Below are 26037 nucleotides of genomic sequence, written 5' to 3'. Positions count from 1 at the left end.
TAGAGAAAGGAAAAAGCAACTGAGCTCCCAAAGCTCTGGTAGAGCAAAGGGTCTCTTTGCTGAGCTGTTTATCTTATTCTTGAAGGGCCTTATTCTTCTGATCTTTGTTTCACAACTCCTCTTTTCCCACCTCACAAACTCCATTGGCTTCTCACCCACTGCTGGATGTCGAGAAGTGTGAACCAGTGGGAATAAATAGGAGATTTGGGGATAGACTAGATTAGAGGATTATTAAAATAGAGGATTTGGGGCTAAATTAGATGACCGTTAAAAGTCCTTTCCAACCCAATCTGTTCTAGGATTCCACGGTTGTCATGGGAGGAGCAAGAAGTCTGCATTCAGTCACAAACTAAACTGGGATGGGGAGAGAAGAGAAAGGTGCTGCTGGTTTTGTTTAATCCAAATCCAAGCCATTTACATCTGATCCATAGAAGAGCATCACCCCGAGCTGGAAAACAGCTCCTGGGTGAGAGGGGAGGGCACAACTGGCATTGCTAAAGGAGCCCAAAGAGAAAACACAAGAGTGAAACCATGACATTTTGTTGGAATTACAGCCTAAAACACAAGCAACAACCTGCTGTAACATAAGTAACTGCTCTGCTACCTTAAAGAATTTCTTTCCCCAAACCTCTGCCCTCCCCATCTCTGCCCCTAATCCATTTTTTCTTGGGAGGAAAATGCAGGTTTGGAGTGCCTGGGCTCAGAGCAAGGAGCTTCCTCATCCTGGGGAGACAACACCAAGCCAAGGATAAATTCCTTCCCAGCCAAAACAGATGTGATTTCATTACCTGAGTGACAGAAACCTCCTCACTGTTTACACCAGGTCTGCTATTAAAGCAATTATTGGGGATCGATGTGAGACAGCAGCAGGATTTAAACCTTGCCAAGCAGCCAGGCAAGGGAACAGCTCCTCCAGACAGGTCAAACTCGTAACACTTTGTTCCCAGCACAGCAAAGAACAACCTCTGGGAAGTCCTTGGCAAGGGATCTCCCCAGCTGGATCATATGGATGCTGCTCACATCCTTCCCAGCATCACATCACAATTCACAGGCAGCTTTTGGGATGATGCCCTGGAAACAACGTGGGCTGTGAAAGGTGTCCCACCCATGGCAGGGGTTTGGAATGAGAGGAGCTTTAAGGTCCCTTCCAATCCAAACCAGTGTGGGATTCTGTGATCCTGGGAAATGCCAGGTTCTGTGCTTCCCAGCTTTCTCCCAGGAAAGCTCAGGAGCTCAGCCCATGGCACTTCTATTATTTTAAATCCAGTTCCTACTCTGCTGATCCCAGGGTGGGCCTCACCTTCCTATTTCAAAGTTCATTTCTCACCTAAAGGAGCTCTGCTAATTTTGAAGTATTCCAAGCTGCACACCCAGCTCCAGCTCAGAAACTGGATCCAATATCCCTGGATTTGTCCCTCCAGCTCTAACATGGAGCATGGAAAGCTGCTTGCTACCATTTTTCAAATGCTGCTGCAAGTAAAGATGACATTTCCCGGGTGTGGAAGCTGCAGGTGAAGGCAGGACAGACACCTGGTAATTGGGAAATGGGAACTACTTCTATTTGGGGGCTGATGGGGGCTTTAATTAGCTCAGAACACTTCTTACAACAGGACACAGCAAAGACCCTTCTATTTAACGGAGTCACAACATGGGCAGAGGAAAAGCAGAAAGATTCCTGGGATTCCTGTGCAATTTCCAGCCAAGAGGATTTTATCCTGGACAAGGACACCCTCCCATCTGGCACATGGTGTCCCTGCAGGCTGGACACCCACATTATTTCAGGTGTCAGACCAAACCAGGGGTGCTCTGGGCTCCCAGGTCATGGAAAAATCTGTAGATGGACAAATCCCTGGGGATGAGCTCCAACCCCCCAGGGCTCTCCAACCCTTCCCTCTCCCTGCACCCACCTTCACTCACACACTTCATTCCATGAGCAGCTGCTCAAAACACACCTGAGCCAACCCCCTGGCCCTGCTCAGGAGGCCAGAAGGATGAATTCCTCCTTTCCTGCTCCCCTTCCCACTTATCTCCAAGCCCCCGGGATCCCAGCAGCCTCCAAACCCTTTCAAGTGCAGCATCAGCCCATCTCAGACACAGCACAGGCAGCGAATCCCTTCCATGGGAAAGATCAAGGAGCCTCACATGGAATCCCACCCGGAGCTTTTCCAGGCTACACTTTATTTTATGATCCTTCTTAAACCAGCCCTGGCACGTTTTCCAACCACTGACCTTCATTTAACCTGCCAGGCTTTACAGTTTAAACCAAGATGCAAACACCACCTCCCTGGGGGGGTGATGGTACCCAGCATTCCCAGGAATCCCCCACAGGATCTTCCCTCCTGCCACATCAAGCCAGCACCCCCCACCTCATCCCAGCAGGACACTGCAGCTCCAACCCCCCCAGTTATCCTTCCCAGCTCGTTTTCCACTCTGACACTCAGCAGGTGTCCACCAAAAGCAAGATCCTGGTGCCTGTGGCGTGTACAGGCAAAATTCTCTTTGCCCGAGCCATGCAGAGAAAAAGGGAGCAGGGGAAAATTCCCTTTAGGAGCCCCCAGCACAGCTTTCTGCCAAGCAAAGCATTTTCCTGGAGAAAGCCTTGGCCTAAGGAGAATGGGACTGATGGGAGGGAATGATGGATATCACCCAAACACAACAGCAGTGCAGCAAGGGGAGAGGATGAGGGATAGAGCTCCACCAGAGCAGATGGTGCAGATGTTCCCTCTCATCCATCTTCCAGATGTTCCCACTCCAAAGGGAGCGGGTCCCCAGTTTGCTCCAGTTGAAATCCCCCCTCTCAGCACACCCAGGGCACAGAGGGAACCCCACCCAACATGTCACCCTGCCTTGGGGGCCATTTTTCCAGGGAAAAAAAGCTTTACTCTGTTTTTTATCCCTGCAGAGGTCAGGAGGAGACTCCTGATTCCCGACTCCATGGATCAGCACAGCAGCAGGATGGGGATGTGGCATCAGCTGCCCCTCCCATGGCCCCGCATCACCTGGGTTTCCCTTCCCTCTCACAGAAACTCTGGATAATTCCCACAGTAACCCAGTGATCCAGCCATCCCACCTGCCAGGAAACAAGGGAAACAAAAAGCTAAGCACCACCAGCCCCTGTTCCAAAGCTTCCCATCAGCCAGTGCCGGGGGCGAGTGACAGCACGACCCAACTTTAATGGATGCTGGGAATATTCATGTGGGCTCTGTCCACCTGCACAATCCCACTTTAACGGATAATGGGAATATTCATCTGGGCTCTGTCCAATTTACTGCACTTAATACCGTGTGCCTCCTCCACACGGATCGATTTGGGCACCGGGTTTATGAGCAGTAATTAATATTCATTCCGAATGAGATTCCCAATGCATGAAGATGTTTATTATTTATTCATCTTTAAGGCTTGTTAGATTAATCTGGTTTAAATTACCTCCTGCTGCCAGGCACAATTATTGTAATTTATTAGGATAATTCCGGTGCTTTATTTCCCTCTGCTGCAGGAGGTGGGTGATGCTCCTCCAGTGCTCCCAGAAAGCAGCTTGTGCTGCTGCTGGAGCTGCATCCCAGGGATGAAAACCCCCTTCTCCAAAGGGGTCAGACTCTAGATTAGGCTTGAGTCCACACTGATCCCTTTTTTTAAGCAGATAGAAATCATAACTCATGGAATGGTTTGGTTGGAAGGGACCTTAAAACCTCACCTCACTCCACCTTCCACTAGCCCAGGTTGCTCCAAGCCCTGTCCAACCTGACCTTGAGCACTTCCAGGGATTTGGCAGCTGCATCTTCTCTGGGGAAAGTCTATGCCAAGATATAGAAATCCCACATCCCTCAGCATCTTCCTGCCTCTGTTTCTTGGGTGTAAATGGCTCCTCCTGAGACATTCCTCAGACCTTCCAGGAAAAGTGAGGGAAACATGGAAATACAGCCTTCAGCTCCCTGCCGAGCAAAAGACCTCACCTAATTCCTTTAAAAAACCCCGTATATTTGCTTAAAAGCTGCAGTTACCACCATCACATTTAATTGATCCCCTCAGGGGCTCAAAACCAGACAGCCTTTTCTGGAATTTAATTATTTTCCACCAGGGCTTCCGAGGTAAAGGTGCAATTACAGTAGGAAGGGCTGTGCTGACTCCTACAAACTTCATGAGGGGCTGGAGCGTGTGCAGGGAAGGGAACGGAGCTGGGAAGGGGCTGGAGCAGCAGGAGCAGCTGAGGGAGCTGGGGGGGCTCAGCCTGGAGAAAAGGGGGCTCAGGGGGGACCTTCTGGCTCTGCAACCCCCTGACAGGAGGGGGGAGCTGGGGGGGGTCGGGCTCTGCTCCCAGGGAACAAGGGACAGGAGGAGAGGGAATGGCCTCAGCTGTGCCAGGGGAGGGTCAGGTTGGATATTGGGAGAATTCCTTCATGGAAATAAAAATTTCCTTCATGCAAAGGGCTGTCCAGCCCTGGCACAGCTGCCCAGGGCAGCGGTGGAGTCCCCATCCTTGGAGGGATTTAAAATCCCTTGGATGTGGTACTTGGGGACATGGGTCAGTGGTGGGGCCTTGGCAGTGCTGGGAATGGTTGGACTCGGTTATCTTGGAGGGCTTTTCCAACCCCAAAGATTCCATGGCTCTGTTCTGTCCTCCCAACAATGCCAAAACCAGCACACCCCCAGCAGAGTGCAGAAAGGGGGATCCCACTCACCCAGGGTGGGCTTTGGGCACGTCCTTCCCACAGCCACAAAATTAAGGAAACATCCCCCTGCCCAACTGGCTGGGAATCAACGAGCTGCTCCTTTAAATGACACCACTTTAAATCATTTTTTCTGCCCTTTGAAAGAGCCCCTCACTTCTCCTGAAGCCAGGGAAGAGCATCCAATGTGCTGATGCAGGAGGAATGAAGCAGAGCCTGCTTTGAACCCCCAACACCCCCAGCATCCCTAACGATTCCTTCCCTCCCAAAATGACTCCGCTGTGCAAACGCTTTTGAACTGAAGTGTTTAATCAGAATCTCCCCAGAGTAAAGGCAGCCACGAGGAAAAAAAAAAAAAAAGACCAACTTTTTAATAGAGAAAGAAAAAGGGCCTCTTTGGAGTAAAACAAATGATTCTCTAACAAAGAATGTCCCGGGGACAGGAAGACAATGTCGAGCTTTGATGCTACAATTCTGCTCTGGAGATTAATTCAGAGCTCAGGTTTTACCCCAATTATAAATCTCCCACTGCAAGGAAGGAAATAGAATTTAGTCCTCACTAACAGCAGACTAAATTTGAGCCATTCTCTGCTATTTTTCAGATACAGGGCTTAAGAGCAACCTTAACGAAATGATCTCAGTATTCCTTTCATCAAATCTCTTTTCTGTGTTATGCCTTTGAGATCCAGGCCCTGCCCTGTCAGCTCTGAGCAAATCAAATCAGGTGTTTCCATCCTCCTGCCCTTTAGAGAAACCTCAGTTTCCTCTCCTTTCAGGAACAGTGGGGGGAAAATGCTGGAGTCACCAGGGTCAGTCTCCCAACAGGGAAAAAAACAACCATTAAACTTGAATCCAACCAGTTCTACAACGACTCGGTGACCTCAGAGCTCTGCTCCAAGCTCCAACTGTGTCCCTGTGGTCTCTCCACCACACCTGGGGATGGAAACATTGCATCTCCATGGATAACCAGGCAATGGTTCCCTTTGCAGCACAGCAGGGAGGCAGCCCCAGGGCCATCCCTGCATTTGAGGCCCCACATTTTTAGTGAAACGACCAAAAAGCAGAAGAAACAAATGACAGCAGCACAGAGCCAGGGGATCACATCCCTCACACTCCTCAAGCCTTTCCTTGGAAATCCAATTCTCTGCTTTTAACTCCTGGTTTTCCCCACTGGGATGTTTGACCCAGCAAACACAAACCACATCCAGGCCTTTTGGCACCTGGCACATCGCTGTTTTAAACACACTTTCAATAAACTACAAAAAGTTGATGCTGCTGGAGCCTGAAAATAAACGAGCTCATTAAAAAAACGCTGGCACTTGGCAGGATCTCTGGTGGCCAATCCCAGCCTGGGGAGGGCTGGAATTTATAACTTTGATCCCCACAGCTAAACCATTTAATCTGATCATAAACATCAATCACTGAGTTTTATTGCAGCATTTTGCAGCCTGAGCAGAAAACCTCGACAAATTAGGCACCCCCAGAGTGACTCTTTGCAAATAAATACTGACTTTAATATTCAACAATATAATTCCCCAGGATCAATTTTTTTATTTAAGAGCTACTGGAGCTCAGGAAAAAAAAAAAAGTTTCTAATTATAAAAATATCCACCAAGGGCAGTGTAACAGCATCTGGTGAGCAGGGGCAGCTCTGAGATAACACAGACCTTCAGGTCTGTTGTGGCATCAGGAAGTTATTAAGTGTGTCCTGATATTCCATGTGATTCCATAAGTCACCTTTGAAAATGGTGCAGATCCCATGAAGCTCCAGTTGGCTCCAGATCCTCATCCAGCACTCGGCAGGCAGGGACTGGAATGGTGGGAGTGACACACGGAGCACGTGGGAACCTGCCAGGACAAATCAATCAGAGGGAGCCCGTTAATGAGCAAAGATGCCAAACTGCCATTAATTCAGACACTGTCCAAGCCAAAGAGCCACTGAAGAGGGAACTGAAATGAGGATTTTCCCCGTGAAGCACTGAAATCCAGCTCAGAGCTGGATGGTGGCACTCAGAGGAGCAGCCAGAACATGCTGCAATGGGCTCCTGGAAAAGGGCATTTTCCACTGAGGATATGTTAGAATTAAATTCAATTATCCCAGCCCAAGATGAAGAACATAAAGACTGTCCCAACCTTCTTCACACACACCTGGAAGATCCAAGCAGGTAGGCAGCAGTGGGGGCATCAGAATCTGCTGGTTTTAACAGGGTAAGCTGGGTTTCTGCTTCAGGGAAGGACATTTTAATCTAAATTTTATTGTCCAAGAGTTCACATAATAGAATTATGATCTCTAGGAGGAAAAAAAAAGGTCATTTTTGTCTTCACTTACCACTTCTATTTTTCCCCAAACAGACAAGATAAATGAGTCACAGAATATCCTGAGCTGGAAGGGACCCACCAGGATTGAGTCCAGCTCCTGCCCAGACACCCCAACAATCCCATCCTGTCCCTGAGAGCCTTGTCCAAACACTGCTGGAGCTCTGGCAGCCTTGGGGCCATGAGCACTGCCCTGGGGAGCCTGTGGAAGAGCAGAACAAGGAATATTGGCCTTGAGAGGAGTGTCAGGAAGGGCTAAAAATGAACTTTTACATTTGTTGGTTTTTAAACCAACATTTCCAGCAACACCAGAGAAATCTGAGCAAGTGATAAGTTCAGTGGTGGTGTCACCACGCCTGGAAGTGCCCCAAAACCATGTGGATGTGGCACTTGAGGACGTGGTTTCGTGGTGAACGTGGCGGTGCCGGTTGATGGTTGGACTTGGTGAGATCTTTTCCAGCCTTAACAGTTCCGTGATTCCATGACTCTGTAAAACCATTCCCCGTGTCAACCCCACCCTGAGATCCTGGGAGGTGACTCCAGCAGCAGCTGAGCCAGTCCAGGGACCCAGGCAGGCCAAAACTCAATCCATCACTAGTTATTGATCCCTCTTAATTATCTCCCCAGAGCAAACTCAACCCCAGGGAGCTTTGCTTCCATGAAAAATGGATCACCTTTGTTCCAAGCAAGGAAAATATATGAAGGTACTTAAATTCCTGCCTTTTAAGTCCTGCAAATCCATGAATACATTTCAATTCCTGATTACAAGTATTGCAGCTCCTCAAAGTGAACTTTGTCTCTGCTAAACTCTCCAGTGTGTTTATAAAACAGCTTTCCCAGAGACTCACATCAGCAATTTTGGAAGTGTTGCATTAAATCCAGTGTTTTTCATCTCAAGACAGGAAAAAAAATGCATATTAATCCCCCAGCAAAGCCATGCACTGAGAATTTTAAACATTTCTGTCAGTCTGGGTAAAACCCTGATCCATTTTTTTTTTTTTTTTTTCTGGATGAGCCACTGAATCCTTTTGGTTCATTTGGAGGCCATTTGCTAACTTTATTAGGCAATATTCAGATGATGGATATCAAAAGGATATTCACTGCAAACCAGGCTTTGTTTCTGAGGACAGTAATTAGGTTAAGCTCATGAATAAACCCTTTATAGCAGCAGCCTGTAATGAAGGGAGAGTGAAAAAATGCAGGGCAAAAGGAGAAAGAAAAGAAATTCTTTTGTGTGTATCATGGTCTCCATCTGACACCTTTAAACAATTCATACCTGAACAGAAATGTCACAAAAGGTGTGGATTTGGCACTCTGGAAGTGATGCCATAACATGGAATGGGTTGGGTTGGAGGGACCTTGGAGCTCATCCAGTTCCATCCAGGGATCCTTCCACTAGCCCAGGTTGCTCCAACCTGGCCTTGGACACTCCCAGGGATCCAGGGGCAGCCACAGCTTCTCTGGGCAACCCGTGCCAGGGCCTCCCCACCCTCACAGCCAAAAATTCCTTCCCAATATCCCATCTCTCCCTGCCCTCTGGCAGTGGGAAGCCATTCCCCTTGTCCAACCTGCTTTGGAGCGGGGATGCAAGTTTAGGATATTCCAAAACCCCAGGATGTGCTTTCCCCTATTCAGCCTCCCGCTTCCCTGAAAATCCCAAAACAATTCCAGGACATGGAATGCCCCAAGCCAGGTGAGCTCTGCTGCCCCTCATTTTAGGAGCCATTCCAAAAGGGCTTAAGAAGGAGGGGATTTGATGTGATTTCCCCTCCAGCAGAACAAAGTGTTGCACTCCAGCACCAACAGTGGGAGGTTTTTCCTCGAGTCAGCTTCAAAATAATATTGACATGGCAGTCAATACATTAAATATCACTGTAGTTATGTCAGAATCCACTGGCAGGGAAATAAATCCATCTAAATGCAGAGCCCTGGGATTTAAATGGAGCCTGGGAATGCCACAGCTTCAGTTTTCGCTCAGCTCCTCAGATGTGTATCCATCACTGCTGACAGATTTCATACACTGGGATATCACCTCTAGTCTCACTAAAAACTGCTCTAAGTGGATCTTAGATAAAAAGACTGGGAAATTTGCTTTAGGGAGCTCTTAGGAGCAACAGAGTTCCTGACAGGCTGGAAAGTCAAGTTGTGCTTTAATCTCGTGCTCGTGGTGGGTCTGAAATGCAGGATGGGCAACGAGGGGCACCCCAAAATTTGGGTTAACAGGTTGATTTACCCAAACACATGGACTGTGATCCACAGAATCACAGGCTGGGGGAGGTTGGAAGGTCCCACCTGCTCCAGCAGGGCCATCCCAGAGCACGTGGCACAGAAGAATCCAACAGGGAACACCAGGAAGGCATTTTGGGACACAATCTTCCCACAGATCTCATCTTGCCCAGTAGATCTGATCTGGTCCCACTGCTATGCTAGGAAAAAAAATCAAAAAACAAAACACAAACCAACCCCCAAAACTATGTATTTAAAAGCATATATATATATATTATATATAATATATACAAAATATAAATATAAAAATATTTATAAAATATTTATAAAAATTTATATAAATAATATTTTTTAAAAGACCTCATGATCACCTGTAGACATTCACTGGGCTGTGAATAAAGCCAGATTTTATTTTAAAAGTTCTTAAGTGTTCAGTGTTAAATAATTTAACCAAATTCCCACTAGGATGTAAGTGACACCTGGGATTTTCCCATGGATCTGCCCCATTCCTTCCCTCACCTCCACTTGGAGTGGCCCACCCTGTTCCTTCACCATCCCAGTGAGAGGAGCACTGTGGGAGCTCCAGGCTGAATTCCTGCCATTCACAGCTGCTTTCCACGCACAGACAGAGCTTTGTCAACATGTAAACAAGGCAATTAATTAAGGCACTGTAATAACATCACTTCAATAATTTGAGGAGCAGCCCCTTGTTTACAGAGCCACAGATGCTTGATGAAAATCCCAGGAAGAGCTTCTTTTCCCTGGGCAGAGGAAACAGGACAGGAACTATTTCCTCCTTTCTGGTTCCTGCAAGGCCCCACCTTTTGCTTGCAGCACAAAGAGATTTCAGCCCCAAATCCCAAAGGGATGAGGAGGTTTTCCTCCAAAGGTCAGCTCCAGCTACGGGACCCAGGTGGAGCTGCTTCCAGCTGGGACAGACAAAGCTGCTCCAGGCACCCCAAAACCACTCAAGTAACACATGGAATAACCCCAGAATTCCAGGATCACCGAGGTTGGAAAAGTCCTCCAAGGTCACCAAGTCCCCCCTGTGCCCCATCCCCACCTTGTCCCCAGCCCAGAGCACTGAGTGCCACGGCCAGGCCTTCCTGGGACACCTCCAGGGATGGGCACTCCAAACCTCCCTGGGCAGCCCCTGCCAAGGCCTGACCACCCTTTCCAGGGAGAAATTCCTCCTGATGTCCCACCCGAGCCTCCCCTGAGGAAGCACAACAGAAGACCAAGAATTTACCCACCTTGGAAATCAGTTCAGCTGAAGGGAACGGAGGGGCTGGGGATGGAACCACCTGGTGGGGTCAGGACTCCCTGCAGCAGGAACTTCTCCATCCTCCTGGAACCCACCAGGGGCTGTGCCAAGGGAATGAGCTCCAAAAAAAAGTGACATTACCAAAACCAAGGAGGTTTTGTGATGGGAACAGCAAGGCCTGGGCAGGGAGGGGTCAGCAGAGCTCCCTGTGCTGGAATACACAGGTGGGTGTGTAAGAAACCACCGAGCACACAGAATGTTTTTCCATGCAGGACATAACTTTGGTCTTGGACTGGAAAATTTAGGATATTTTCGACCAGTCTTGGCTTTTCCATCCAATCCAGGGGTCAGAGTTTGCTGCACATCCACCAAAGAGACAACACAATGGCTGTGGGCACATCAGGTGGGACAGCAGCAGCTTCAGGGAGCTCTGCTCTGGGCTGGGTCAGAGTTAACAACCAGAATATCCAACAGAAATATGGGAAACGGGTGGTTTTTTCCTCCCACTGTCCCAGGTTGCTCCAGCCTGGCCTTGGACACTCCCAGGGCTGGGGCAGCCACAGCTTCTCTGTGCCAGGGCCAAGTCATGTAAGGAAGTGCCAGAAGAACAACAGCAGTTGGATCCTTGAAGGCTCTTTATCCCAACCCAGAAAACATTTCCTGCCCAGCAGCGTTGCAGTGCTGACCTCTAGTGACAGATATCCCAGAAAACGGGAATATCTGTTGGGATAAATGTCCCTTCCCACCTCTGTCCCCCCAACCACGATCTCAGCCACCTCCCTTAACTTCCAAAAGTGCTCCCCAGCCATTTGGGCACTGGCTCCCAGTTAATCCATAAAGCAGATTATGAAGAAAGTGGTGCAGTAATTCCAAAGAAAAGGAGATTCTGAGATATGTAATAGCAGTAAAATATTTGCATCACTACCCAGGGAGGGCTAAACCCCTTTTCCACACTCAGATCGTGCCTGGAGGGGGTTTGCAGCTCACATGGGAAGTTCCCCCATTTGCAGAAGTCCACCCCAGGATTTTAGCAGGATGCTCAAGGGAACAGAATCTAGGAACTGAAAATAAAGCTCAATGAAACATTAAGTCCAGGGTTTCTGCTGTGTCACATGTGAAACACCAACCTGCAGGTGACACCAGAGGGGTTCTACAACCACACTCAGAATTAGGAACGGGGAGATGAAGAGCAACAGAAGAACAAGAAATTAATTCCCACCTTCTCCAAGAAAATTGCATCAACCCATCAGTGGGGGAACCTTTCCCTTTGGTTCTCAAAGATCCACTTCCCTCAAACTCTGCACACTCTCAGGGGAAGCAGGAGTTAGGTTTGCTCAGAAAATCCCTGTGTGGGTCTCACCAACCACCAAAGGCAGCAACCCACCCCTGAACAGTCCAAAAAACACAGGTGCCAGTGTCCACTTCAAGTTTTTATTAAAAAAGACCCAGAATTCCCAAGTCTCCAGGGAAACAAAGCAACCTGTCCCAGCCATGTCAGAGCTGTCAGAGGTCAGGTCTCAGGGGGAGCCCAGAAAGCACCAGTACAAACCAGCCCAGGTCAGGGCACCACTCCCCACAAGCAGCAAGTTCACAACCTGCTGTTTGTTTTCCTAAATTGTCCCTCAAAATCCAGAATTATCAACCAAAAATACTCCTGGTTTAGTCCTTCAAGGGAGGTGATTTTAGTTTTTTAAGGAACGTGAAAGAATCTCCACTGAAAAGTCTCTTAAAACAAAATCTTAAGGCCACGAATTCCAGGTCTGCTTAAATTTACTGCAGGAAAAGAAACACATATTCTACACATAAAGTAACATTTTTATTACCTCAAACTATTTCTCTGCAGTCAAACAATTTGCCAAAGGCTCCTGAGCAGTTTGTGGCACACAAGGGCTCCCTGGAATCAGCCAAGGAACACATCCCTGCACACCTTGTGCTCCACAAAGCCACACACTCTTGCTTTTTAAGGCAAGATCAGCTCAGTTTAGGAATAGCTTATCCAATTACCTTGATGAGTAATTAAAACCCAAGCAAAATGCACCCTGGAGGAGCTCCCAGGAACTCCCTGCTCAGCACTGAGCCCTCCACTGAAACTATGGGAAAGGGCTGAGTTTCACCACGAAACTGGAAACTTTTCCTACTGGAAGCAAAATTCAGTTCTTGCATTTCACTCTTTTCACAGGTTTTTAGGCAGAGCCTCTTAAAAATCCAGCAGTTTTCACATTATTCAGGACTCACATGAGGTTATTGCTAGGGGTAGCTCTTCCTCAACTGGAATCCTGCATTGTGGAGTTTCCTCTCAAATATTCTCCTGGGGGTTTTTCCTCCTGTTTTTCTACAGGAAAAACGAACCAGAGCATTTCCAGGAGCAGCAAAGGTGTCCCAGGTGAGAGGCTGAACAAGCCCCAGCTCCACCAGGGCTCACCTCACAGCAGTTCCATCAGATTTTCACATTTCTGACCCCAGAGAGGTGCAGCCTTGGCTGCTGCTCACGGACAGGAGGTGTAGGAGGTTCTCAGGGCTTCCAGCAAAGAGCCAGATGGTTCCTCATCAGGGTCTCTGCTAATTACCCCCAGTGCAAGGAGGATTTAAGCTGGGTGTTTAAAACTAGGCTCTAGTCTTGCAGCAAGGCACAGGAGCATCGTCCTGCTCCTGCTGGGGGTCGTGTCCCAGGAAACTCGATGCATTCCTGATTTTCCACAGGGACAAGCTGCTATTTCAACACGCTTCTGTGGGCCAGGGTGGATAAATAGGAGGAGTAATTATCTGGGAGCTGCAAAACAATAAAATTAAGACATCATGGATCACGAGAAGTCGCTCCTCAGCTTATTTGCTTGGCCAGCCATTGGTTCATTCCCTTCATGAGGTGTTTAATTACTATTATTTCTGGATGGCAGGGAAAGGGTGATTTGCTGGCTCTTAGAAACAACATCCAAGTTCTTAAAATAAAGATCTCATTGTTCTATCCTCCTTTCTAAGCCCTCTGCTGCGTTATTGATACCTGAGCTCCCAGTCTGGAGAGGTATTTATTCCTTAAACTAAAGTCATCAGCTTTTGGCAGTAATTTAGCCAAGTCATCTTCATTCTGACGTCTGAGTCTCTCCTGTTCTTCTGCTCTGGAAAAGAAAACTGGTTTAAGACATTTGCACTGGCAGTGCAAACCCTGGTGGATGCAGGTTTATTTTTAATACCTATTTTTAATCTAAATATCAGATTAAATGACACTGAGATGTGTCTGGGTAACTCCAATTCCACATAAAGAAAGAGAGAGGCTGTTTTCTGCAGTTTCCTTTTATTCAGACTCCAAGATTTCAGTAGAAAGAGAAACCTTCTGATTTTTTTTTCCCAGATTACAACGTGCTCAGTGAGCTTCTGTAACAGCTTTTACTGGCTATTAAACAAGTTTCACCCCTTGAAATAAAGATTACAATACAAACAGAATCAATTGTCAAGAAGGCAATAAGAGACTGCTCAGCAGCCTGCAGAGTTCTTAAATCTCCTACAAAAAAAAAGGCAATTTGACCAGAGCATTTGTAGCTCTTGTTCCACGTGAGTGTTAAGGAGAACCAGACCCCAAGCTGTAAATACACTTCAGACAGTGGTTTGCATTAAGACAGTGACAAAAGCAGCAACAGTGACCTGTTTCCAAGCTCTGGATGAGCTTCATCACAGCGAAAAATAACATTTTATGAAGAAATCTCCCCCCCACCAACATGTGCAGCACAAAAAGTCTGATAGAAAATGTCCTAAGATGAATGTGTTTGTCTTGGATGGCAGAGCACCAAGGCAGAGCTTCAACAGTGCAAAAGGCTCTAAACCCAATTAAAAGACGATTTGGCATTAGTTAAAACTGGTTACAAAGCTTAAAAAACTGAGGCATTTGCTGTAACCCCCCCCAGAGGGTGGATAATCTTCCCCCAGAACTATGTGCAGGGTGCAAACTAAACACTGGCACTCTTCCAGCTGCCATGGAGCTGAGCAGTGTTCCCCACTCCGGGATGCCATTTGCTATTCAACTTTCTTTTCTGAAAAAAAGGAAGTATTTATCAAGAAAACCAAGAAAATTCAGTGCTGGAGAGTCCTGACAACACTGTGTTCCAAGGCAGTAAATCCCACAGCACTCCCAGGAAATCCTGGAGCTCTTGCACACACACCCTACCTGGGCCAGGCAGGGTGGGAAGCAGCTCTGTTTGGACACAGAATTCCAAGCTTTGGGGGATTTTTGTTGGATTTGTATTAAAAAACTGGCTGGGAGCTTTTGGCTGGAGGATGAGACTCACGACAACTAAGCTGGAAAACTCAGCAGGTTTTAGTTTTCCTGAGTTTTCCCTGAGATTGGTGTGTGAAAAGAACAAGAAACAAAACCCTGGTAAAGCCCACAAGTCACCTGGATAGACCTTCCTTTGGGATTTTTGGGATTAACTAAAGTATCACCATAACTGGACAGTTACACAGTCCAGTTTCAGAGAAGTCCATAAATCCATTGTCTTGTTAGCAAAGTATTAATCAGGGACAAATATAACATATATAATAACATACCAAACATAATATATATATTATATAAACACATATAAACTGTGGGAGGTACAATATCTGCAGGTGAGCTGTAGTTACCTATTAAAAAGTAAGGAATTCCAACAACATTAAAGCAAATCAGCTTCAAGATCTGAGACCTGCTGAGGTGAATTAGGGCAGAACAGAAAGCATTTCAAAAGAAAAATCCCATGTTCTTCTCATCCAACCAGCTGGAATTCCATGGATGGGATCAGCTTTGTCATTTCTTCTAAAGGGAGATCTAGTTTTTGATGCCACTTTTAAAACTGGTCTGTGCTAAACCTGACACTAAAGGCAGGTGATGTTTGCTGCTGGCTGGCTCAGGTACCCACCACAGACATGAAGCACAGTTTTAAACAAGAAATACAACAGTTTTTCAACCCATTTCAGTTGGAAGGCCACTGAAATAAAGGAAAACAGCAAGGAAGAGTGCCAGGAAAGGACACCTGATTACTGCCACTTCCTCTAAATGTTCCTTCACAGGAGGCAGGAATGTGAAATCCTGCTACTGGCTGGTGAGAAAGAAAATAACATCCAATCCCAACAGCAAAAGGGACTGACTTCAGACAGGGATCTACTTCACCTCCTCAGGTTAAACATTTCATAAGGCCACTGATATCTGTTGGGTTTGACACTTACTCAGAGGCAGCTGCTTTTTGCAGTTTTTCCCTTTTCTTTGCAGACCAGTTGAGGTCACCACCTGCAACAGGAGAAATGTGCACCTTGAAACCTTTCAAACTGGTCGTTTTTGGTAGCCTGGATATCAAAACTCACTCCAGGAGTTCTCAGAGCACTGCAGGAATCAGGGGAGTGATTTTACAAAAGTATAAATTGAGGTAAAGAGAAAGCAGCACGTTCTTAATCATGTGAGGAAGAAAAGGCAGGACCCAAACTAAGGAAAGAGCTCAGTTTTTGTCTTCACAGATTCAGGTACAGTCAAGTTTGATCAGAAAAAAAAAATAGAGATTTTTTCCTAATAAAGAAAAACCTGCAGAGTATCCTCCACAGAATTCCAAGGTTTAAAGTGTCCAAGTGAGCCCAAGGGACAGGTACCCTTGAGAACTTCCAGAATTATGATTAAAGATGCCAAAAGCAGCTGCAAACACTCACCTGTGAGGTGATTCACAAAATACAGCACGACCACAGCTATCAGTGACACTGGAACAGAAAAGGAACAGTTTTAGCTGACAGTAACTGTACAACAAGGACAGAGGAACAGCTTTAACCTACACCCAAGTAACAACTAAAATTTTTCATTATAGTTGTAACCAAGAGGAGGTTTTTTCACCAGCATCTCTTAATTGCTTTTGAAATTCCCACTGAATCTGGTAATTCAGAAAGGATTATTTTAGTCTTAGTTACATTAATAAAGAGTCACCATAAACATAAGTTTTAGAAGTATTATTTGTCTACCCTTTCACTACATTTTTTTGAAACACAAACTATTACACCAGGTCACTTCAAGAAACCACAAAACACTATACTAAGTTTGAGTTACTTTCAGCATTACCCCAGTTGAAACTGTAAGAGAGGAGTATTACTGGTTTATAGGAAATATTAATAAATAAAGCTTAATAAAGCCTCCTGAATGCACAGGATCTGTTTTCAAAGTGTTTAATACTTACAGCAAACACAAGCACTGAAGAAAACTTCCAGAAACAAGTATCCTCTTGTGTCCAGGATCATTCCAGCTGCTATGGCAATCACTGCCAGCCCCAGGTTCTGGATGGACTGCATGCTGAACACAAACACAGCTTGGTCAGCACTTGGGGGAGATTTATTTTTTTAGGGAAAAATCCTTGGTGGCCCTGAACTACCAAGGAGATGAACTTCTCCCCATTTGTCTGGCACGTGACAGTCCTGACTGCACAGTTTTGCAGAAGTTTCTGTGCCTCTCCCACTCCCACATCCTGAACTGCACCAGACTTCCTGAACTGCAGCAAACTGGGGGAACTGGGACCCACTGATGTGTCACAACTGCTGGATATTCCCTGGCTCAGGAGTACAGGGGCAGGGTCACTGCAGAGAATCATGGAATGGGTTGGGTGGGAAGGGAATTTAAAGGTTATCCGGTGTAACCCCCCTGCCATGGGCAGGGACACCTTCCTCTATCCCAGGTTGCTCCAACCTGGCCTTGGACAATCCCAGGGGTGGGGCAGCCACAGCTTCTCTGGGCAACCTGTGCCAGGGCCTCCCCACCCTCCCAGCCAAGAATTCCTTCCCAATATCCCACCTAACCCTGCCCTCTGGCAGTCTGAAGCCATTCCCTGTTGTCCTGTCACTCCATCCCTTGTAAACAGACTCTCTCCATGTTTCTTGTAGCTTCTTCAGGTCCTGGAAGGTCACAATCAGGTCACCCTGAAGCTCTCCTTTTCCAGGCTGAACAATCCCAATTCTGCCAGCCTTCCCTCAGGGTTCTCCATCCCTCTGGGATCTTGGTGCCCCTCTGGAGTCCCCCAGTGGCACAGACCCCCCAGTTCAGGTACTCACAAGCCATAGGCAGTTCCCAGTTGGTGCTCAGGGACAACAAAGGCCACCATGGGCCACAGGGCACAGGCCAGCAGGGAATAGGACACTCCCAGCAGACACTGGGGACACAGGGACAATAAACACGGGTCACATGAGATGCATTTCTGCTGCAAAGTGCTCATAAATTAACAAATTGGTCTTCCCCTTCTCCCAAAAGTGAAAACCAGAGCTCAAGCAACACTTCTTATAACATCACTCTGAATAAACATGCACGTTTAGAAGGAGAGAAAACTTCGACCCACAAACTAAACTCTAGTAATTAGCATTAAAGACTCTATTAATTAGCATTAAAGTGGAAAAGATTAATGCTGCAACTCCTTAAAAACGGCTGATAAAGCAAGGACCCTGTTTTTAAACCCTGACACTGGTGAGCACCATAAACCCCAGTTCACAAGCAATTTTTCAGGCAATCTGCCCTAGGAAGGGGAAATCAATAATGAAGATTTCTGTTGAGGTTTGCCAGATCCAATACAGCACAGGGGCAGTTTAAATAATAAGCTTCAGAAATATAATAAAATAGCAAGTTTTAGGAGAAAATTGAGCATGTAGCACAGTGATTTAGTTACAGAGTAAGGAGTCTTTTCCACCTCAAAACACACAATAATTCAGCAGCAACTCCACGGCTTGCTTTATCACATTTAGCTATAAATCTCCAAGAAACAGTTACCATTGCTATCCAGGGGTTCCAGAAGGTAAAAGCCAACATGATGTGAGAGGCCAGTGTGGTTATCACAGCACACAAAACCCAGATGATGTTCTTGCCAAGTTTATCCACCAGAAGGCCAAAGACTGGGGACATGGGGGCTGAGATGATGTACACAATGCTAGAAAAACACAAATTAAAGAGCTGAGCACTCTCTGGTCATGGCAGCTCCGGGTGTTATGTGATACAAGTGTCTCCAGAGAAAACCCAAATTTCCTTGCTACATGTGAGGCCATAAGAAAAAAAAAAACACCAAAAAAAATCCCAAACAACCAACTCGGGAATTCTGAATTCCCAAAAGGTCTGAGCACATGAAAACACTCAGCATCCAAGGAAAGAGTGACATCCTCAGAGCTCTGGGAATCACACAGCAGCAAGTGTTTTCTCATTGGGGTTTTGTCACATCACAAATTCATTCTCAAACTACAAAAATTTAGTGTTGTTATTAAACTGCTTTTATCACTCAGAAGAGAATCACTAAATACCAAAATAAAACCCTTCAGAAAGAGCTTTTTCTTTCCAGTGTGAACATCTAAGACTTTTCAATAAAAACATACCCACACCTCTGAGTTATTCCCTGGGCCATGGGAAATCTGTTTATCCACTTAAATGCACCAGGAGATCCCAAACCTCCTCCCACTGCTCAGGGCCCAAAGATCCATCCTGCACCCCTAGAAAGTGGCAGTGTTACTTATTAATTCAGCTTAAATCAACCCCAACATACCTGTTAATTGCACTTGCTTCTTGAGGTGAGAAGCTGAATTTCTCAATAAAGAAAACCCTGAAGGAAGAAAAAAAAAAAGATTTAGGAAAATGCACAATTGAAGGACAAGAAATAAATATTAAGATAGACAAAGACACGAGAACCTAGTTTACAAGACAATTAAATATAGCTTTGACATAAATATCACAGATTCTCATTTATAATGAATTTAGGAGCTTTTTAGCAGACTCCACATATTTTTGTGTAAGGACCACAGAAATTACACTTTGAGGAAAACAACCAAAGTACAAAACCAACATGGAACCCAAATAATGAGACATGAGCTTGTAACTACAGAAGGAATTCCACAAGACACCAAATTCCACCCCAAACTCACACCATGTTTTAAATCTGGGTCTAGTTTTAATCAGGAAATAAAACATTCCTCACGCTTTTGAGTTCAGCAATGGTATTTCCCACAAAGCTCAGCAGAAAAATGTCAAGTTTTTAAGGAATTAGTTAAAAGTCTGCCCAGATTCCAGGGGAATGGCTGGATAAGTGAGTGGCACTTACTTTCCAAGTCCTATGAAAGGAAAAACTGCTGCATAGTAACAGACACAGATGACAAATATGAGCCACAAGGACAAGGAGAAATCCTTCACATCCGTGAGCTTGATCACTTCACCTGCAAGAGACAACACTGTGTCAGCCAGCACAGGCAAAATCTGGGATTATCCACACTTAATAAACACTCAGGTGATCCCAAGTCCCTGCTAAAGCACATCCCTGTCACCCTCCTGTCCCAGTTTACACAGTGGGAGTCACTTCACACACAAGTGTTCAGTCAACAGAGCCAAAGCCAAGAACAAACTGTCTCTCCCCCACTGAGCTGATGGATTAAACCTCTGAAAGTCTTATGCAGCAGAATTAAATATACTTTGTCAAGGAAATGTTTGATCAGCTGCCAAAACTCCTGTCTGGAGCCTTACCCAGGTTGGATGAGGTTTGGAGCAAGTTGGGCTGTGGAAGGTGTCCCTGCCCAGGGTACAGGGTGGAAGGAGATGAGCTTTAAGGTCCCTCCCAACCCAAACTAGTCTGGGATTCAAATTCAAATTACTAGCTGGATCTCAAATTTAGGGTTTCTTTAAATGCTCTAAATTGTCCCCCACGGAAAAGTCAAACCACCACACACACTGACACAAAAGGGCTCCATGTTTTTCCACACCTACAAAGGAAATAAGGTCAAACCCACCAAAACTAAGGAGCAGTGGCAATGGCACAACAGATCAAGCAGTGTGAACTTTGGTTTTTATAAAAACAGCAGATGACAGCACTTCTGCCTGTTAAACTGCTGTTTAAAACTGTAAAACTTCCCGCTGGCATAAAAATGAACAAAAAATTTTAACAGTGAAGATGTTAAAAATGAACTAAAAATTATAACAGTGAAGATGTTAAAAATGAACTAAAAGTGATGATTATAACAGTGAAGATGTTCAGCAGCAGCCATGGATTACCCCAAATGCAAGCCTGCAGAGTGCAGAGGAACTGGAAGGGGCTGCTCCAGAAGACTGAAGCCCAGGGCAGGTCCAGCCCCACCACTCACCTGTTTTCCCTTGCTCTTTACAAAGCAGTTTCTCTGCTCTCCTGTCCAGGTAAGCCAGGATTAATGCACAGGTCAGGGAGAAGAGACAGGTTACACCCCCTGCAAGAGGGAAACCCCACATGGTCAGTTGACAGCTCGAGTGTAATTTGGCTTTCAAGCCCAAATCGTGTAGTTTTTGTTAGACAGGTAAAGTTTAACCCCAGCTTGTCTCATGTACAAGGCTCAGCACCTGAACAGCTCCAAGAACAAGGTGTAAAACTGAACCCTCCCACGTGACAGACACCTGCCTTGGAGCAGAGATGTGCAGCTACATTTATTTTATTGAAAACATTACCACCACACCCACTCAGCACAGGCAAGCTCCTGAGCTGCACAGAACACAACAGAAACAAAGCCAGGCCTTATTCCCAACACCAGGGTTTTGAAATCCCACTTTTACACATCAGACAGCTACACACAAGATCTGATCCCCCTCACAACATTTTTTCAAATCTGTCCTTTGCTCAAAGCACATGAAATGTTTTATCTCCATGAGGCACAAACTTGAATCTGGCAACCACAGAAATCCCACAGCACTTTAACAGCTGCAGTAACCACACACACAGCACAAGAACAGGAAACATGGATAGAACAGTATTTGAATTGCTCTCCCCAGTCTCAAATATACTTGCCCTACTTTCAAGTGGTTAATAAACCATCAACATGCATGCAGGGCAAATTCAGGAAGCCAAAATCAAAAAATATTACTGACCTATCATCAGAGCAAAGCCCAGAGTGCTGGGACCAGTGTAACCCAGGAGATCTTGAACTCTTGAGTAGACCCATCCCATGATGTTCATGTTCACTGTGCTCCCCTGGGCAGAACAGACTCAGGTGAGGAATAATTGATTTCACAATTATATTAATTCAGAAGGAACATCAGGCAGAACTGCTTATTGAACAGGTTAAGATGCTAAACAGGGAACTTAAACACCAGGAACAAGGATAAAATTATTCCCTGCTGGTTTGTAACAAAGTAATCACTGTAACAATAATAAACCATAACTAATTAAATTTTACCCAACTATTACAGTGTTTCCATGAGGAGTTTAGAAGTGCCATAAAACCCACCTCACACAGTGCATCAGCTCCTAAATGGAGCTGAATTTAATATATCTGAGCAAACAGGATTCCCACCTGACAGACACCAGGAAGAAACACTTTTTTCCCCCCTCCTCCTGGCCCCAGAGAAGGGATCCATGGCTGCAATCCCAGGGCTAACACCAGGGAGCTCCAGCTCAGCTCAGATAAGGGAACTGCTGAGGAGCAACAGCCTGAACAGGGACCCACTCCTTACCCTGGTGATACAAAATATCTGCAGGGCTTCAGCACAGGACAGGGGGCTGAAAAGAACCCCAAAAAAGAGGCACAACTCCACTCTTCTCTGTCAGCTGGTCTGTCAGTGTAAACTCAGCTATAAAACCAGCTGTTTCAGTGATTACAACAAACCAAATCAGGATGAGTTGCTGTCACACAGTTCCTACCAGAACCAGCAACGGGGACAAAACCATCCTACAACGGCCATAAAGACTGGAGTTTCTTAAGCAGCACCTCAAATCACTCATCAGAGCTTGCAGTAGTCCCTGAGCCTCGAGCTACACTCACTTAAGCCAACATTTTATGATATGCCAAGGAGCAATTAGTCAGGGGAAATGCAGCACTGCCATGGGCAGGGACACCTTCCACTACCACAGGTTGCTCCAAGCCCCATCCAAGCTGGCCTTGGACACTCCCAGGGATCCAGGGGCAGCCACAGCTTCTCTGGGCAACCTGTGACAGGGCCTCCCCACCCTCACAGGAAGGATTGCTTCCCAATATCTCATCTCACCCTGCCCTCTGGCAGTTTGAAGCCATTCCCTGTGTCCTGTCCCTCCATCCCTTGTAAATAGTCTCTCTCCATCTTTCTTGTTGGCTCCCTTCAGGTCCTGAAAGGCCACAGTCAGGTCACCCTGAAGCTTCTCTTCTCCAGGCTGAACAATCCCAACACTCCCAGCCTTTCCTCAGGGAGCTCCATCCCTCTGATCATCCTGGTGCCTCCTCTGGACTCCTCCAGCAGGTCCATGTCCCACCCTGAGATCACCACGAGCCTCCTGACAGGTTCTGAGACATCCCATTAACCCATTTCCTTGTGTCTCCTTTGTCTGTTCACCTCAAATCTTCAACAGTTTACATTTCATTTATAACTCCAGCTCCCTGGGGAGCACCAGGAATGCTGTTTTCCACCTGCCTCCCTGCCCTGATGACCCACAGCCCTTCAATCCCATAAATTAAAGGCACAGCTGGACACTCACAACTCTGGCCATGCTGAGCTGTAATCCAAACACCAGGTTTAACTCCTTGCCTTTAAACCAGCTCACTGCATAGGTGTTCTGGGCCACTGCCAAGGACTCCCCACCAATCCTACAAAAGAAAACACATGAACTGCAGCAGGCAAAGCAACAAGGTCCATCAGCTGCTGGCAGGCCCAAGGTGACCGAATTTCAGAGAAATTTAAGTGTGTACAGGTCGATTTAATGCACAGACACAAGGCAAGGCAAATCAAAATTCCAAACACAACTGCAGTGTCTTCAGAGTAATTAAAAGTATAAGGGGTTTTAAGTATTTTAGGAGTGATTATAACTGCAAGACTTGCAAAGTCCTATTTTTTGTTTTCTAACTTTAAGTTACAGCAGGAATGCCACTGAAGCTCAGCTTTACAGAGGCCTCAAAATGCAACAATTTTGGTTCCAAGTGTAAACGTGGCAGGAGTTTTGTGGGACACAAAGATGGGCCTCACCTCAGGGAGCACAAATGTGCTCTTCTGCACTTACCCAAATATGAACCTGCCCATGTCCATCAGCCAGACAGCGTTAAACAGAGCTCCCAGAGCAAAAACCACCTGCAAACACACATGTGAGGAAACATGATAACTGTGCCATTCAATATGGGATAAAACAGGACTATCTTCAGCAGGAACAAAAATGCTTCTCCCCTCCCAGACCTGCAAAATGACTTCACACCCACTTCCTATTCCTGGGGTTTTTTGGCTTTGTTCCTTCTGCCTTATTCAAAATCCTCCTGGCAACACAATATCCAACCTGGCCCAGCCTTGACTGCACTCAGAAAACACTTCTAGGGCTCAAATCACCCTTATCATACTTAACATGGTAGTTTCAGATCAAATACATAAAACATTTTGTTCTATCTCATTATTTCACTCATTTTTCAAGCCAATACAACTCAGAGCTCTCCCATTTCAGGTGTCCTCACCTGCCTAATGAACACACCCTGCAGACTCAGATTATCCTTTGCACTCACCTGCCCAACACACACAAAGATGCTGAATATTATAGTGCCCAACCTGGAAGAGAAATAAAATCACTTAATGCAGAGCTGGAGTCTTTTTTTCCCCATAAAACACCTACAGCAGGGAAACAACAATAAAAGGTCTCTGTAATAAATTGTATGGCTCAACATTTTCCTTAGAAAACAGGGACAACAGCCTGGTGGTTTTGGAGCCAATTTATTTAAGCCATAAAGGGAAGGAAGCTCATTTATGCTGGTGGAAATTCCTAAATCATCTGGGAGAAAATATATTGTAACTTACAAAACCTTTGTATTATAAAGCCTAAAGGCCACGTGCACTTTTGGTCTGGCAAAACCATGGAAGAGGAGTGACACAAACCTCACACTCACCGTATTCCAAACACTCTGTCTATCAGAAAACCTCCAAAGAAGCAAAGAACCACATTGGGCCAGGAATACCAGGCATAGAGAGCCATGAACTGGGCTGTGTTCACCTTCATGTCCTGCAGGATGGAGGGGGAATTAAAAGAAGTGATTACTTGTAAGGCAATTGCAGGGACACAGAGTAAGGATCTGAACACAACCACACAGAAACAAGTGAACTTTCTGACCTGGCCACTGCCTGTACTTCACAGAATCCCAGATTGGTTTGGGCTGGAGGGGGCCTTAAAATCCATTTTGTTCAACATCAGGGATATTTTCCACTATCCCAGGTTGCTCCAACCTGGCCTTGGACACTTCCAGGGATCCAGGGGCAGCCACAGCTTCTCTGGGCAACCTGTGCCAGGGCCTCCCCACTCTCCCAGTCAGGAATTCCTGCTCACTGTCTCTCATTTTTAGAAGCCCCCTTCAAGCCCCCAGACAGTCACTCACCCTCTGAACCTGTGTCTGCAGAGCTGCAGGGTTGTCGTAGCAGAAGTAGCTGCCTGGGAGGAGAAGGGACAGCTCAGAGCTCTGCCCTGGCACCCCAAACCCAGCACCCCCCAAACCCTGCCTTGGAGTTCAGACCTGTACCTACGTTTATTTTATTTAAAACATTACCACCACTCCCACTCCTGAGCACCCCCCAAGCCTGAACACTCCCCAAACCAAACACCCCAAACTCCAGATCCCAGCACCCCAAACCCAAGCCCCCCACACTCGAGTACCCCAAACCCAAAAACCCCAAACCCAAGCACCCCCTACCCTGAACTCCAAATCCAAGTCCCTCGCACCTGAGCACCCCTCACCCCAAATCCAAGCATCCCAAACTCGAGCACCCCCACCCTGGCACCCCAAATCCGAGTCCCCACACCCGAACCCCCCAAGAACCCTGGTACCCTAAACCTGAGCCCCCCAAACTCCGAGCCCCCCAAACCAGAGCACGCCCACCCTAAACCCCAAACTCGACATCCCCCCCACCCGGCACCCCTCACCTGAGCACCCCAAGCACCCCCAGACCCGAGGCACCCCAACCCAACTCCCCACGCTCGACCCCCCCAAACCCTGGCACCCCAAACTCGAGCCCCCCCCACCCACAAGCACTCCCCACACCCGAGTCACAACCTCAAACCCCAAATCCCAGCCTCCTCCACCCTGGCACCCCAAACCCGAGCCCCCCCCGTCCCGCACCGAAGCCGAGGAAGCACATGAGGGAGAGCACGATGAGGCGGTGCGGGAGGCGGCGGGGGTCGCAGGCGGCGGGCAGGGTGCGGGGAGGCGCCGGGGATCCCGCATTTCCATTTCCATCTCCACCTCCGTCCCCATCCCCGTCCCCGTCCAGCAGCGCCCGCTGCTCCTCCGCCGCCATCGCTGCCCGGTCACGTGAGCGGGGCACGTGAGCCACGCGTCACGTGCGCGGTTACCATGGCAGCGGGGGGGTGAGGCCTTCGGGAGGGGAACCGAAATAAATAAATAAATAAATAAATAAATAAATAAATAAATAAATAAATAAATAAATAAATAAATAAATGTTTAATAAATAAATAAGCGTATGGACAGATAAATGGATAAGGAAACGGACGGACAAATAAATGAACAAATAAATATATGAAAAGGGAAAGTTTGAGGTCCAGACTGCAATAAACATCCAGGGAAATGCAAAACCTCGTGAAACCGCTCCATTGTCTTTCCGTTGGATATTAAAGGCATGGAATCATGGAATCGAAGACT

General features: G+C 46.6%; 1 protein-coding gene across 3 annotated transcripts; it reads right to left on the bottom strand.

Annotated features, from left to right (window-relative positions):
• Positions 1-11885: 11885 nt before the first annotated feature.
• MFSD1 (major facilitator superfamily domain containing 1) lies at positions 11886-25634 on the bottom strand. 3 transcript variants are annotated; one of them, XM_027731130.2, is made up of 17 exons: positions 25498-25634; positions 24760-24812; positions 24277-24389; positions 23899-23941; positions 23412-23479; positions 22893-23001; positions 21314-21416; positions 20563-20661; positions 19533-19644; positions 18981-19037; positions 18221-18377; positions 17515-17612; positions 16650-16762; positions 16135-16182; positions 15664-15724; positions 13472-13586; positions 11886-13243 (listed from the first exon to the last, which is right to left on the bottom strand). In XM_027731130.2, exons 1-17 carry the CDS (start codon positions 25514-25516, stop codon positions 13184-13186), a joined length of 1428 nt encoding a protein of 475 aa, XP_027586931.2. In that variant the 5' UTR covers positions 25517-25634; the 3' UTR covers positions 11886-13183. The 3 variants fall into 3 exon arrangements, with proteins under 3 accessions (XP_027586931.2, XP_027586936.2, XP_027586939.2); XM_027731135.2 differs by lacking the exons at positions 11886-13243; positions 13472-13586 and adding an exon at positions 13746-14495 and having other exon boundaries at positions 25498-25610; XM_027731138.2 differs by lacking the exons at positions 11886-13243; positions 13472-13586 and having other exon boundaries at positions 14512-15724; positions 25498-25633.
• Positions 25635-26037: the final 403 nt, after the last annotated feature.

The sequence above is a fragment of the Pipra filicauda genome, unplaced genomic scaffold, assembly GCF_003945595.2.
Source record: "Pipra filicauda isolate LSUMZ 115617 unplaced genomic scaffold, ASM394559v2 scaffold78_size3787270_pilon, whole genome shotgun sequence".
In the NCBI taxonomy this organism is placed as follows: Eukaryota; Metazoa; Chordata; class Aves; order Passeriformes; family Pipridae; genus Pipra; species Pipra filicauda.
This window is presented reverse-complemented; position numbering and strand designations above follow the sequence as displayed.